Source organism: Castor canadensis, chromosome X, assembly GCF_047511655.1.
Source record: "Castor canadensis chromosome X, mCasCan1.hap1v2, whole genome shotgun sequence".
NCBI classification, from domain to species: domain Eukaryota; kingdom Metazoa; phylum Chordata; class Mammalia; order Rodentia; family Castoridae; genus Castor; species Castor canadensis.
The window spans coordinates 14,685,645-14,701,321 of NC_133405.1; the positions used below are offsets into that span (position 1 = coordinate 14,685,645).

Below are 15,677 nucleotides of genomic sequence, written 5' to 3' on the forward strand. Positions count from 1 at the left end.
CTGGGTTTTTTGGAAACACAGTCTCTCCATGTAGCCCATGCTGATCTGGAACCCACAATCCCTCCTGCTTCCACCTTCCAAATGCTGGTCTTACAGCTAAGCACTACCATGTCCACTTCTATTGTCATATTTTTATTGCACGTTAAATTTTGAAAATATCTTTATATATTCTCTTAAATTCAGTGAAGTAATACTTACAAGTAAACCTATCAAAAAGTTCTGTTAATGAGATAAATTCAAAGGCCACCCTACAACTTTGTTTCCCAATTCTTCAGATTCCATTGAGCACTTACTCTGTGTGAAGGTTTTAGATCAGCTGAAGATTGGGACCATAGACATGTGTAAAGCTCATGTGTAAAGAGTTGTAGATGGCTTTCATTCTCAATGTACCCCATCTTCCAGGCTGTATAGGGGCTACAGGATTGGGTGGAGAGACAGGTAGAGAGATGGCAGTTTACCCTCAAGCAAAAGCCCAGTGTTAGTACAGTTATTCCCCACCAAGAATTCTGGTGATGGTTATCCCTACTGTGGGTCCCTGCAGAAATGGGCTCAGGGCATCCTGACCTATGACTCTTGGGGAAGCATGGGTCCCACCCATGTGACAGAAGTACTGCTGGAGGAGTTACAGCTAGATAAAACTACTCCAGGTTCATGGTGTGGGGGTCCTGGGAGGTGGGGAGGCTTCCTTAACCTCCTCCCACCCTGTTCTCAAGGCCTCATTCAGGCTACACATTCAGTCTTTTTTTTAAGACAAGATGTTTATTATTATAAAATATTAAATAAAGCAAATAATAAACAAATTATAAAATATAAAAAATAAAGTATAAAATAAAATCCAGCATATGTAATATATCCTATTGATACATGTTTTTATTTCATTTCTTTTGGGTTGAAATAATACCATTTCCTAGCTCTGAGATTATTTTTTACTGCTTTTTTATTTTATTTTTGAATACTCATATATTAATAATATGAGGTGATTTCATTGTGATAATTCCATGCATGTGTACAGTGAACCTTGAATAAGTTCACCCTCTCCATTATATGTCCTCTCTCCCTTTCTCTCCTCCTCTTTTTCAGACAGTGTTTCGTGGGTGTCATTATGTGGTATTCATATGTATATCGGTATTCTTTCCCCCATCATGCAGTATAAGCCCATGTAGAATTTGTGGTCTTGCTTTGTATTCATAGAATCCCTATACTACTACTATTATTTCTTCTGTTGTTTCTTTCACAAGTAAATATGTTAAATGAATCACTTATTTCCTGTGGTTTACCCCCTGTTTCTTTTCATGCTTACCATGACTCTATGAAGTTAATTTTAGCAAGTTTTCCACATGTTGTCAAGCTGTCAATCACTCATTTGGAATTAGACTCATAACCCCGGTGTAGAAATAATTATTTCTCAGTCTTTCTTAGTTGTCCTACTCAGTGGATCAGCTGTTTCTTTAAGCACATTTATTATACACATTCCATGAACTTTTCTTCTGACTATATTCATTCATTTTTTTCCTTCTTCTCTCCTCTCCTCTCCTCTCCTCTCCTCTCCTCTCCTCTCCTCTCCTCTCCTCTCCTCTCCTCTCCTCTTCTCTCCTCTCTTCTCTCTCTCTTTCTTCTTTCATTTAGCCACTGAAAGAGTTAGGAGTTTGGTGCCACTTTGGTTTATGTGGAGATCATCATCCTTATAAAAGTTTTGTGTCTCATGCCTGTAATCCTAGCTACTTGGGAGGCAGAGATCAGGAGGATCAAGGTTTGAGCTTAGCCCAGCAACAAAAGTGAGATCCTATCTAAAAAATGCCCAACCCCAAAAAGGGCTGGTGTGTGGCTCAAGTGTGAAGCCCTGAGTTCAAACCCCAGTACTGCAAAAAATAAAAAAAATTCTTTTGTTGACCCCAACCAGTCATCTAATCACTCGCTTTAAATCTAAAACTCTCTTCCTTGTGTTATCACATAAATTGTTAATTTGGTTGATTTCTTCTACTGTTTTAGGTGGCCGAGGAAAGGACAATGCTTGGATCATTACATTTCCAGAAAACTGTAATTTCAGATGTATACCAGAGGAAGTGATAGCAAAAGTACTCACTTACTTGACATCTATTGCAAGGTATGACATTTCATTATGTTTTAAAAATTTGTTATATATCAAATACCCATTTAAATGTTATAATAGGAAAATAGATTGCTAGTATAGTTGATATTATTGCTGTGGATAATAAGCAGACTTGCCTTTGAGTAGTAAGAATTATAACAGAAGGGGAGAGTAACACCTACTCGCATTGCTGTAAAAATTATCCCTAGGATCTATGAAAACAAAAAAGGCGTCTGGAAGTGTTTGCCCTTATGAAGGAGAACACAAGCTAAGTATGGCGATCAGACAGAAGGACCTTAATTTGCATAAGAGGAAATCTTACCAGCCAAGAGTGAGGACAGCCTTTCTTCATTTCATCCAAGGATAACACAAGGCTGCATGTTAGGTGGACACAGTGGTTGTATTGGGAGATACTATAAGGAGTGACTTGATATTGAAATCATTTGGAACTAGAATGATTTAAAGTGGAAAGTTTAAACAGCTTCCTTAGAGATTTTATTTGTGTTGAAGATAAACCTGTTAAAAGAAGCATTTTCCAGTTACTAACCCTGAAGAATAAGAAAGCATAAATATAGGATGGTAACACTGGAAGAGTCTTATGAACAAAAATCAAATCCCAGAAGAGTAAATTTGTAGTATACCTGTTGAAGCTTAACAGTGGTCTGTTTTAGGGCAAATAACAATTATATTATCCATTAAAGTACACTCCCTCCAGAAGCAGACTAGAAATAGAAAAATATACTTAACAGTATTTTTCCAAATGAATGAATGGATCTTTGACTTTTGATGGATTGCCATTTAAGGTTAAATCTGATGTTATGAAGGACAGCTGTTTATGGGTTCTCTCCAAATTTCAGTATTCTAAATCCATTTTCCTAAACTATCTTCATTAGAGTATCACTTCCCTATATAAAAGATTGACATTAGTAGGGAAAATATTTAAATATTGAACAGGGGAACATATAATTAATTTTTTAAAGATAGTACATTGTAATGGATTTTCTGTCTTCAGTCACACATTACATGTAAATAATCAGATATAGAGACATATGTTGCACATTTGTGTAGTTAGTAAGAAAAATTATTTCCTCTTACCTGCAGGCAAAATGGGTCTGACTGCCAGTTTACCATTATTCTGGATCGAAGATTGGACACATGGTCTTCTCTCAAAATCTCTCTCCAAAAAATCTCAGTAAGTATCACATACTCTACAGTAACTTCTTACTTTTGTTTTATACTCTACTTACAGTTTTGGAGGTATAGATTATTTCGATACTGGTGGATACAATAAAAATAGATGAGATAATGAGGAGGGAAGGTAGGAAGAAGATTTTGTAGAGGGGTCTGAGGTAGACAACTTCCCCCAATATAAAATCTAGTGTGAAAGAATGAGTAGGTAGTGGGTCAATTTATGAGTGAGCAAAGTACTTACTGTTCTAAATCCTTTCAGAGTAAAGCAAGTTTTTATGGTAACTTTAAAAAATGGAAATAGGTATGTTGTATACTCATTATGTGTAGAAAAATATAAAGAAAAATGTTTAAGACAATAGCCAGAAATCCAACACCCAGAAATAAGCATTTTAAAAAATAATTTGGTGTGTATCTTTATAGAGTTGGTTTTTGCAAGGATAGAATAGGGAAGTGAGTCACCTACAAAGTGACGTATCTCCCTATTGGAATCTAGTCTTCAGCTTCCCCAGACCCACACAGAGAAAACGGTTTTCCTAAAAGAAACAATATGAGAAATATAATCCTGCTCACAACTGTCTTCAACAAGTAGTGGAGATAACACCAGAGTCAAACAAGTTACTAAAATAAAATAACAAAACCTTTACTTGTATGTTTTTGCTTTCTCAAAAACATTCACATAATTCTTAAGTAATGCTGACACTCCTTAGTTTCTGGTTAAGTACTAAAAGCAGGTAGCACTATAATTGTTGTATAGATGGTGAAATTACATTGATATATTCACTTTAGAAAGGTTATGTGAAAGATCCAAGGTCAAATAGCTAAGCATGAATTCCAGGTGTTGTCCTTTCTACCTGCTGCTTTCTGTCATTTTCCAAATGGCTTATGGACACACAACTGAATTCAGTGTTTTTTAGAAAAAGGTTAAAATTCCTTTGGAGAGAGGAGATCTGCCCTCCATATACTCTTGAGCCCTATCAATGGGGCAAACAAAGCAAAGGCCATTATCTTGGCTGTGACTTTTTAGGAGTGGTTCTTGGGCTTGTTGCATAGATTTTGGTTATGCCAGCAATCAATTCCTTTATACTAAGTAGAGTACCTGTTGCAATAAAACAATTTTTACTGTCTAGCTTTTTTTTTTCTTTTGGCCAACATTGAGCCTGCTTGGTTAAATTAATTTTCGTTGTCTGTTTGGCAGTTGTCAACACTCTTTTGGTAAAGTTTTACTATTATTAATCAAATAGGCTGCTTGGAACAGAAGTCTTACTTTCCGTAAAAAGAGAAATATAAGATTAGGTATTGACCTTAACAATTTGATGACTTATTTTCCTAAAGCTGCTCTTCCTGGGGAATCTCCAACCTTGTTTAGTAAGAGGTTGGAGCTCAGGGTCCTTTTATTCTCCTAACTGCCAAATTGATGGTGCTGGCTAAGAGTGAGGGTACAGGTCCTGTGACACATAACTGACTGTAGGTTGTTCTAGGTGTTTTGCTTTTACACTTTGCAATGATCAAATTAGGGTCATTAGCACATCCATCCCATTAAACATTTATCAATTCTTTGTGGTGAAAAGATTTAAAATACTCTCTTGTAGGTAGTTTAGGGGCAGATTAGTTAATTTGGAAGAGAATCATGTCTGTCTTAGAAAGTTTGCATGTTCTGTTCTTCTCAGATTATTATGACAAAATTTCACAAACTGCAACCTTTCCCAGTGCTTAACCCTAGAATAAAATTTAATAAAACCATATAGAGTTGGAATTTAAGTCACTGACCAGGATAGGACAAGAGTAAAAGGTACAGCTAATACTACCTTCACAAAGATTGCTAGCATTCCACCTTAAAAATCCAACTGCGCAGAGGAGAAAGCCAGTCCCATCCAGACTGCTTCTTGGCGGAGGGTTGGGTTTTTCCTTCTTCCTCTCTTAGGACATTCCTGATCTCCTGGAGCCGACAGGCACAGGCTAATCCTCACGGTTCAATCTGGCTAAGTAGCTGGGGGAATGTGGCACCTCTGAATTACAATGAGCAGCAGGGAAGGATCTGTCAGCTGACTAATCAGGGATAGTGGGTTTTTTTTGCAGAGCTGCAGCAGTGGTAATGGAAGAAGCTACGCTAGCTTTGTTTGATAGAGATTTTTGGCTGCCGTTTTTAAATACCACCCAAGAAGCAGCTCATATTTCATCAATGTTACATTGACAATTGGAAAAGAAGAGTGTAATTGTGTGTAGGAGAGATGGCAGAAGCAAATCCCCCGAGAGGCAAGATGAGGTTCAAAAGGAATGCGGTAAGGGCTCTGCCTGCAGTCCTGGAAAGCCTATTCCCAAGTTCAAGTGCAGCGATGCTGCAGCATGGTGCTACAGCACATACTGCTGAGTGGGGCTTTTAAGGACAGATGGAGAGAATGGAGTCTTGTATTTGCGTGGCTTGCATTGATGTGATTACTGTGAGACGGGCTAGGGTAATTTAAGGAAGTGGACGAGGAAGAATATTGTTTCTAAACCTAAATGGTACTAAGCTTATGTTAGTCATGTTATTTGTTTAACAGTGTGTTAAACAGTGTGTTTAACAGTGTGTTAATGATTTTGAATCATTTGACTGAATAGTCTTGAACCACGAGTTAAAATAATATCTAATGAAAGGTTTCATGCTTTCTTTGCCCATGGTCAAGTACAGTGTCATATCATGGATGGGTCTGGAGGAGATTTCATCAGTACTTAGAAGATGGCCCTTCTAGTGTCACTGTACAAGTGAAAACATTTAAACATCTGAAAGATATGAAATCTTTATGGTTTCAAATCTTCTCTAAACTTACACTTTAAAGATGCAGAATTCTCTCTTCCAGGTACATTGCAAACACTCCATCTAAATTTTCCCCTCATTAGTTCATTCATATACTAAATTATCCAGAAAATTTCCTAATATGGTCCTTAGATATGTTTTAAAGAAATGTTGAAATAACACTAGCTAATAACAAATTGGTTATCCATAAGGCTTTAAATGATATTTTTTTCCTTTAAAACTTAAATGACGTTATTGGTGCTATGGTTTAAAATACAAACTTGCTCACTCAAAAAATTGAGATAACACACACACAAAAAGAAGGTAAAAATTGATCATAGAAAAAACTGACATTATGAATCAAAAGTAAGATAAGGAAAATAAGAATGTCTTTGTTGTTGAATGACAGTGAACATCAATGGGTGAGTAAATTATTTTCTAACATGGCTCTTAGCACACAATGCTATTTTAAATATTACAGTTAGGATATGACTCTTGATTTTGGCAAAATTATGTATTCAACCCTATATATGATTTTGTATTGTGAGAATAATAGGTTTAGACATTTAATAGACAGTTTATGGTGTATAAGAAATGTCTATCTGTTTTTGCAGGATTGGATAGAACTGACATTAGCACTTTTGTTATGAAAGGTAACTGACTTAAGATTTCAGGAAATTCCTAATTTCTTTCTGTACATATATATTTCTCAGTGAGAAACTTAGTTTCATGTATGCATGCACATTAATATGCATGCAAATAAATACTGCACCTGGGTACTTATTGAATACATGTATCTGGCACTGTGTACATAGAAGATAGGCTACAATGGTAAAAATGGAATGGCTACTGTGCCGAGCGAGCTCTCCATAGTGTGTGTGTAGGCGGGGGGGGGGGGGGGGTGCGGGGGATGTTCATAGGTAACTATTTCACAAGAACTCAGACTTACACAGGAGATGTCATTTGTTTAGACCTTAGGTCAGCGCATACATTTTCCATGATTCTTTCCTGTGTTTTTCCTTCATAAATTAATTACTTGAAGTGCCCCTTAGGGACAGATATCTTGACATGCAACTGGTGGGATTAATTCCAAAGCCTGGAACTATTGAGAAAGGCAAATGTGTTCTGCTTACATGGATAAGACTTGACCACAGTGAAAAATTTGAACCTCCCCTAGCTGGTTACAAAATGGTTTGACCTTGAAGGATTGGGCTGATCCTGGAGGCTATGATAGGCCTAAACAGATGGTTCAGTGGAATTTAAAGTTAGTTCAGGGAGGGCAGCAGTTTCAATGACTACAGGTGAGAGACAAGGAGCAGATAGAAAGAGATACAAGTAAGAAGAAGGGTATACCATAAGGGAGGAGTATTGCTTGGGACTGTCCTGCTCCTGAGGTCACTTGGCAAGTTACTTGACAACATGTGAAGTGACTTGTACTTACTGTACTCTCTGAGGTGGGGGTGGGGGGATTCTGTGGAAGTGGCTGATGTCACTGAAAACTGTTCTCTACAGCTTGATCATAGGATTTTTCCAGCATATTCTGCAGAGATGTTTGAGACCATATCAAGGCTAGTCATATGTCAGCATCTCAACATTATGTTCTGTGATGATATTAGGTTATAGTAATTTCTACTCAATGAGCTTCTTGATGCTAAATTGTTTCCCATAGCTTATTTCAAATATTATTATTGGCTCCATTTTGTAGAGTCAAGGTCAAGTCATTCTTAAATGGCAAACAATAAATCCAAGTGTGCATTCAGTGTATGACGTGTTGTCTGGAAAGAGCTTGCCCTTAGAATCCAGAGAATTCTTAGTGCCATTGCCTACTAACTGTTCTTCAGTTTACTCATCTGTAAAATGGGATAATACCTACTTTGCTGCAGTGTGATGAAGATTAAACAAGCCTGGCATGTATGTAATGACGACTTTTAGTCAAGGGTTCCCCTTTTTTGCTACTGTGTTTCTTAGTCTAAGGTTAAAAAGAAAGTTATAGGATTACAAATTGCTTTTATAGTAAGCAAGCAAAATTTTATGTTTTGTAAGGTACTTTAAACATTTTTAAAGAAATAACTAGAATAACTAGACAGTGCATAGGGTAGATGTACTGCCTCCCTTACATACCACACCAAAGAATACTGACCGAGGTTACTTTCTGGACTTTACTAGTGAAATGATGTATCAAGTTTGTGCCTGTTCTGGTTGCGACTGCTGAAAGATCACGTACCTGGTTAGTAGTGATGGTGAATAGGTGACTGAAGGGGAGAAATCTATTTTCTGAGAGGGAAAGGTGGTAGGAAGCTTGCTTTGTGCCCATTTCCTTGGCAAACAAGTAAGAGCTGCTGCAGTGGACAGAGGTGGGGCCGTGTGCAGTGACTGGACACATAGCCTTCAGTGCTTGTAACCGTGGGCAGCATAGTCCTTTTTAGTGATGTGTCTTTAAGCAGTCACATGTTGGAACTCCAAAAAAAAAAATGCCTTCAAGAAGCTCAAACCAGTGCTGTTTCCTCTCTCATGCAGTCTCTTGTTTTTTTATAGAAAATCAAACAACACTGACTCTTTGCTTTTTTGATAAGTTCCCTCCAAATGATTTATGGTTTTAGAAAGTAGGATTTGATTTTGGGGAAAATAGAAATTTTGCTTTTTCATGTTTGTATAACCAGACAGATTAGATTCTTAAAGCAGCATACCAAAGCATTTTGAAACAGAAATGGGACAGCTCAGTGGTGCTGTGATATATGCACCTGATGCATTATGCTGTTTGTTCATTTAGATACTAATTTTTAATTGGAATATCTTGAAATTTTTAGTTAGATAAATTTCTGTGTACAAAAAAAAGACACTTTCTCTATATACCTATGTCTATACCTGCATAGATATGCATAAATCCATCTTAGGTGTGCATGGCCTATCTGGTTAAAATTTCTCCAGAATTCAGTGTCCCATCCAGATTCTCCTAGCCAGCAACCATAGAAAGGGGCGTGGACACATTATTCATATTGGCCCAAGTTCAGCTAGATGAAGTGTTTTTCCTTCAGAGATTGCAAATTGGCAGCTGACAGATGGGTTTTGTTTAAACTGTACAAACTTTCACTTTGTTTCCCATCTTAAAAAATATGGGTTTCCCAGGGAAATTTGGATCTCTGGTTTCTCTTGAGAAACCAAAGATTGAGTATTGCTGGTCCTACTTTCCCACATGACAGCATTGGGCCGGAACTGCCTAGTTAAGTGCCCTCGTTTTGGAAACTCTCTGGTTCTTCACAGTCCTCGCCCCTTCCTGTTACTCCTCACCATATACGAAGAGTATTCATTGCCATTTGACACCTTATTTAGGCTGTACTTTAAACCTTGCCTACTTGACATATTATCTCCCTAACACATGGTAGGCAGTAGACATCTATGGTTGGTTGTCAACTTTGCTTTAGGCTTCAGATTTATAGTCTCAACCTTGAACCTGGTCCTTGTATCATCCCCACTATGCCTCTCCCAAGTCCTCCTATGAACAACAGCCGGGTTCTCTTGCAAGCTACAAGATCTCAAAAAATTACCCTCACCAAACCTCAGTGTCTTGGTTTCCTATTGCTGCTGTAACAGATTACTACAAATGCGGTGGCTTAAAACAATACAAATTTAATGTCATGGTTCTGGAGGTCATAAGTTCGAGATCAGTCCTGCTGGGCTAGGAGCAAGGATTCAGCTGGGCCATAGTCCTGCTGGAGGCTCTGGAGAAGAATCAATTTCTGGGTTTTTCAGCTTATCAAGGTTGTCCACGTTCTTTGCTTTGTGGTCCTGCAACTGCTCTGATCTCTGCTTCTGTCATCACATCTTCCCTGTCTCTCCTCCTTCCCTGCTTTCTGTCTTATAGTGCTGAGGGGTGGAACCCAGGCCTTAAACATGATAGGCAAGGGTTCTGCTACTGAGCTGCTTGTGATGACACTGGCACAATCCCACCCTGATGATTCAGGATCATTTTCTCATCTCAAGATCCCTCACCACATTTACAAAGTCCCTCTTACCATGAAAAGTAACGTAGTCATGGGTTCCTGGGTTAGGCCATCACAGTCTTAGTGAGTTATTACTCTGCTTGCCACTCAGTTTCTCCAGTTGTGAAATGAGAATGAAAATAGTGCTGTGATAATATTCATTGGGAGCATAATTCTCAGAATAAACATCCAATAAATAATGACATTCCCACCCTTGTACTACTATCCAATCTTCCCTTACTTTAAGGCTTTGAGAAGTCCTGAATACACACATACACACACACACATGTGTATATATATGTATATATGAAAAATAGTACATTATTCTATATATGAAATACAATTTTTGTTGTTTTACAAGTAGCTATTGAAAAGTTTTCACATGAGGCTGTTTGGTTGCCTTTAGTATGACAGCTTGGCAAGTGCCCGTTCAGATGTGAGTTCAGTGAATGGGACTGGATTGCAGAATCAGGTATGTCTGATCACATGTGACCATGAAGGATGGAAACACTGTGAACTGTATGCTTTAGTTTTCTAAAATAAATAACTTGAGAAATCAAATGAATTGTTTGCCCCTTAGTTGTTAATACCTGTGTAGCTATTGTCCATAAACCACTACAAACTTGAGAGTAACTGTTGTGTTAACGGAATATCTATGAAGATAATTCTAGAATTATCTTATAATGAAAAACATAGCAAACGTAACTATACAATCAGTAAATGAAGTTTTCATCCTTTGATAGTGCATTTTCTTTAAAAATGTGATTTTTGTGACAAGTGAATCACTAAACATTTTGAAGAAATTAAGGAATGAGAATATATAATAAAATGTTCAGAAGGTTTTATTGAAGAGTGATTCAGATGTAGAATTATCTTTAGAAGCTATCAATGTCTTATCTTTGTATAGCTGTCAATGTGATCAGCCACTTTAACAAATATGGCAACAACTGATACACTAGACACCCAATATTAAATCCCTGACTTACAAGGAGCTAAAAACTCTTTACTCCTGCCCAAAATCTTCTCTGCTGATCCTCTGGAAGTTGATTTTGCTTTTCTCTCCTTTATATGTTGTTTCCTGCTTTGTGATCTGCTGTCCTCGGACCTAGGTGCTGGGTGCTGGGACAGCCTTGCTCTTCTAGGAATGGTGGGGAGATAGACTTTTACTACCTCCCCACTCCCCAGTTTCAGAGGTTAGTAAGTATCTTGGGCTTGAAGTCAGCCTTGCTTCCAGAGAATATGAAAGTCAAGAAAGTCAGAGAGAAAAAGACAATGAAACCAGATCAACCTAGAATCCCTTTAAATGTTAGCAGAAGTAGGGTGCTTTTGATTTCATTTAAAAATGAGAACAAAACAAAACCAATACAAACCTACTTGGTTCAAAGTAGATAAGTATGGTAAGTGTAATTTACCCAGGAAAAGGTAAAGGAAAGCCTAATAATTACCTGCCAGCTTCTCCTACTAAAGAGGTCTATATCCACAGTCCTACAGTTTTCTTTCCAAACTTGCTTGTCCTTAAATCCAAGAATCCAAGGTAAAATTTAAAAAATGTCTTACTAATGTTTTTAGAGTTTACAGAATGTCTTTATAGTCATTGTTTCTCTCTCTCTCTCTCTTTGTTTTTTTTTTTTTGGCGGTATTGGGTTTGAACTCAGTGTCACTTGAACCATACCCTCAGCCTATTTTTGCTTTAATTATTTTTTCAGATATCATCCCACATTTTCCTTTTGCCTGAGGCAACCTTGAACAATGATCCTATTACTTGTGCCTTTCACCACACCCTGCTTGTTTGTTGAGATGAGGTCTTGGTAACATTTTTGCTCTGGCTGGCCTTGAACCATGATCCTCCTGATCTTCTCTTCCTGAGTAGTGTGTGCTCCTGTGCCCAGCTTCATCATTTCCTTTAATTCTTTCAATAACTGTGGAAAATATATAAGATGCTTAACATAAAATAAAATATACATAATTGAGGCAGATAGACATTGTCATTGAAATCTCTTTCACCACCATTTCTATATACAACTTGACTTGAAATAAGCTTTCTCCATCAGCAGGGGTCATGGTTAACAGTAGCTCTGGAATAATGCTTTCAAAATTTCTTTCCCCTCACATGAGTTTGAAAAATCCCAGGCAGGACTGTGCTCCTACTCACATCAAATTCTCATACTAACACACTACTAACCACTACTCATCATTGGAAAGACAGACCCTATGGTAACAGGCTAACCCTAGGGTAACAGTCTCATTTGGAACCAGTATTAAGAATAATAGCGGGGGAGATGGTTTTCTTAAATGAAGGGGAAGGGTAACTCAGATATAGCTGCCTGGGGGATTGTGAGTTGGACAACCATTTCAGTATGTGTCAGTTTATAATCATTGTGTAATTCATTGATTCAACTTTATGCTCTTTTCATTTACCTACATGTGACTCAGCTCTCTTGGCTTTGCTGTAATTCTCTCATTGCTTCATCATTGTTTATGACGAAGCATATTATGACTTTTATCACCATCTCAGGTTGAATTTTAAAAATACTATCGTGAGCATCCTTTCTCCAAGAGTCTAAGTCTTATAGCTCAGTGAAAGTTATTCTTTCACTTTTTCTTTTTAAATACACTTTACTTTCTTAGAGTAGTTTTATGTGCATAAGAATATTGAGCAGAAAGTACAGGGAGTTCTCATAAACTCCTTCCCCCCACAGTGTCTTGTTAATTTTTGTTTTATAGATTTTTTTCAATTGCTAGTATTGCAGTGTGCCTGAATATGAGTGTGTTTGAAACATTTTTGATATATTTTTGCTTTATTATACTTTAATCTTTCCCCATTGAGGCTGATGAATCCTGACTATACTCCCGGCCTTGACTTCCTTCCTTCCTTCCTTCCTTCTTTCCTTCCTTCCCTACGTGGAGCTGTAACAGATGTCATCTGGAGGCCCTGTGGATCCTTCCCACCCAAAATGTCTACAGAAGGGAGTCAGATTCTTGCTTCCCCTGTATAAACCTGCTTCTCTTGTGTTCCTTACCTTAGTGAGCATTGTACCATTCACTCAGTTACTTATTCAAGGCCTAAATCTTCAGATTGATTTTATTGAGTCCCTTCCTTCCTTCCTTCCTTTCCTCCCTCCCTCCCTCCTTCCTTCCTTCCCTCCCTCCCTTCTTTCTTTCTTCCCTCTCTCCCTCCCTCCCTCCTCCCTTTCCCCCTTTCTTTTTTTTTTTTGGTGGGACTGGGGCTTGAACTCAGGGCTTTGTACTTGCAAAGCAGGCACTCTACCTCTTGAGCCAGTCCATTTTGGTCTGATTATTTTAGAGATGGGGTCTCCTGAACTACTTGTCCTGGCTGGCCTTGAACCGTGATCCTCCCAATCTCAGCCTCCCAAATAGCTAGGTTTACAGGGATCAGCCATCAGTGCCCAGCTTAGTCCCTCCTTTCTTAACAAGCACATTCCCTCATGTTTTACTAATTGTTCCTCCTAAAGTTTGCCCTTATTCTGCAACTAATGCTCTGGTTCAGAATCCCTGGCTTGTATTACTGTACAAACCTCCTAGTTCATCCTGACTGCTTCTACTCTTATCCAATCCACTCCATTAGCAAAGCATATGTGTTTGTTCTAAAATGCAAATCAGAAGGGGCTGGGGATATAGCTCAGTGGTAGGGCATTTGCTTAGGGCCCTGGGTTCAATCCCCAGAACTTCAAGGCAATTTTAAAAATAAAATAAAATGAAAACATGACCATATTATTTTGCTGCTCAAAACTTCAGAGATTCCCTTTACTTCTGGGAAAACCTTCAAGATCTCACAGCATTGCTGCACACAAAGGTAAAGAAAGATGAGTGAATGGATGCACGGATGCAGAGAGGGAATGTAAGAAGACTAGAATCATGCTGTAGATTCTTTTAAAAAACAAAAACAATTAGGTTTAAAATTTGCATCCCTTGAAGAGAAGAAAAAGAAACAAAAGAGTTGCAAAGAACTGGTGAACTTCAGTGAACTCTTTCTTTCAAAAATGGTGCAACACCATCTCTCTTAGTCCCTGCAGCATCATTGTCCTCTAGCTTTCTTGACTGGGACCTCTGTAAGAGGTGAGGTAGCAGGGGGCAAATATTATCGAAGTACATACATGGCATGTATGGAAATATCACAAGGAAACCCCTCACTTTTTACAATTAATATATGCTATTAACAAAAGAAGTAGGGTAGTTTAGTGAATAAGGGCACAGACTTAGCTGCAAATCAAGGTTTTATCACCTGTGAGCACAGAGAGGTTTGGAGGGTTAGGCAGAATGGAGACTGCAGGATTGCTTTTGGCAACAATGGTCTGCCTTTTCCCTAAACTCTTCAGTAGGCAGATTTTTAAGAGTTTTAGTTCATTTGGATTGACCTTGCCCAGCATCTGGGGCACCCTAGGCCCTGCTTCTCAACCAGCACACCCCAAATCGATCCCTTACTCTAGAGGCAAAAATGTGGAACCTGCATTTTAAGAAGATGGTCAACACCAATGTGGGGTAAGGGGTCACTTAATAGACACCTCCCTAAATAGCCACTGTCTATGAAAACGCCAACAGTCAAAATTACTTGACATGGTGTAGACATTTAATACATGGTGGTTTATCAATATTGGGCCATGCTATTTCCTTTTTGCACTAATTTTCCACAGTATTCCCATTCTTTGTCTTTGGAATTCTTCCATGTAGCAATTACTTTTGGCTGCCTACTATGTGTGGACATTGTTCTAGTAGCTAGGGAAACATTGGTGAAGTAGCATGACATTCTGATTAAGTTAATTCCTCTTTATGCATCCAGACCATTTTGACTTTCCTATGTCTGGTAGACTTTGTGCTCACACTTCTCCTTGTATATTATTTTAACTCATGGATTTCACTTACTAATTTACCATAATATAGAGTTACTGATTACCAATGGACTTTGAATCAGTGGACTGTCATTTTCTTCCAAGTTGGGTAGGAACTTCATCTTTCTAATATGTGCATTTCAGTGCCTAACAGTGTTTTATAACCTTTCATTTAGACACATGGAGTAATAAAAATAAAAAGAAAATCCTTGGTTGAAAATAAAACTATGATTCAATAATATAGTTTTCTTTCATTGTTTAGTGTAGATACACACTATTTCAGCTCCTTTTGGCTTTCAGGGCTAGCTTAGGAAATTGTCTCCTAAGACAATTTGTTTTTGTAGGAATAAATGCAACTTAAGTTCAAAAACAGCAAAGAAATGGGCAAGTGAACTAAACAGAACTTTCTCAAAAGAAGAAATTCAAATGGCCAAAAAACACATGAAAAAATGCTCACCATCTCTAGCAATAAAGGAAATGCAAATTAAAACCACACTAAGATTCTACCTCACCCCTGTTAGAATAGCCATCATCAGCAACACCACCAACAACAGGTGTTGGTGAGGATGTGGGAAAAAGGAACCCTCTTACGCTGTTGGTGGGAATGTAAACTAGTACAACCACTCTGGAAAAAAATTTGGAGGCTACTTAAAAAGCTAAACATTGCTCTACCATATGATCCAGCAATACCACTCTTGGGGATATACCCAAAAGACTGTGACACAGGTTACTCCAGAGGCACCTGCACACCCATGTTTATTGCAGCACTATTCACAACAGCCAAGTTATGGAAACAG

General features: G+C 38.0%; 1 protein-coding gene across 9 annotated transcripts in view; it reads left to right on the top strand.

Annotated features, from left to right (window-relative positions):
* The window catches only part of Mcf2 (MCF.2 cell line derived transforming sequence), a 104,612-nt gene that overhangs the window by 42,587 nt on the left and 46,348 nt on the right, over positions 1-15,677 (top strand). For 7 of the 9 annotated variants that reach the window (XM_074062689.1, XM_074062688.1, XM_074062690.1 and 4 more), the window contains exons 3-4: positions 1,990-2,104; positions 3,191-3,281. In XM_074062689.1, coding sequence (XP_073918790.1) covers positions 1,990-2,104; positions 3,191-3,281 — 206 coding nt within the window. Of the gene's footprint in view, positions 1-1,989; positions 2,105-3,190; positions 3,282-5,160; positions 5,560-15,677 lie in introns of those variants that run through there. The other 2 variants (XM_074062691.1, XM_074062692.1) reach the window with 1 other exon arrangement.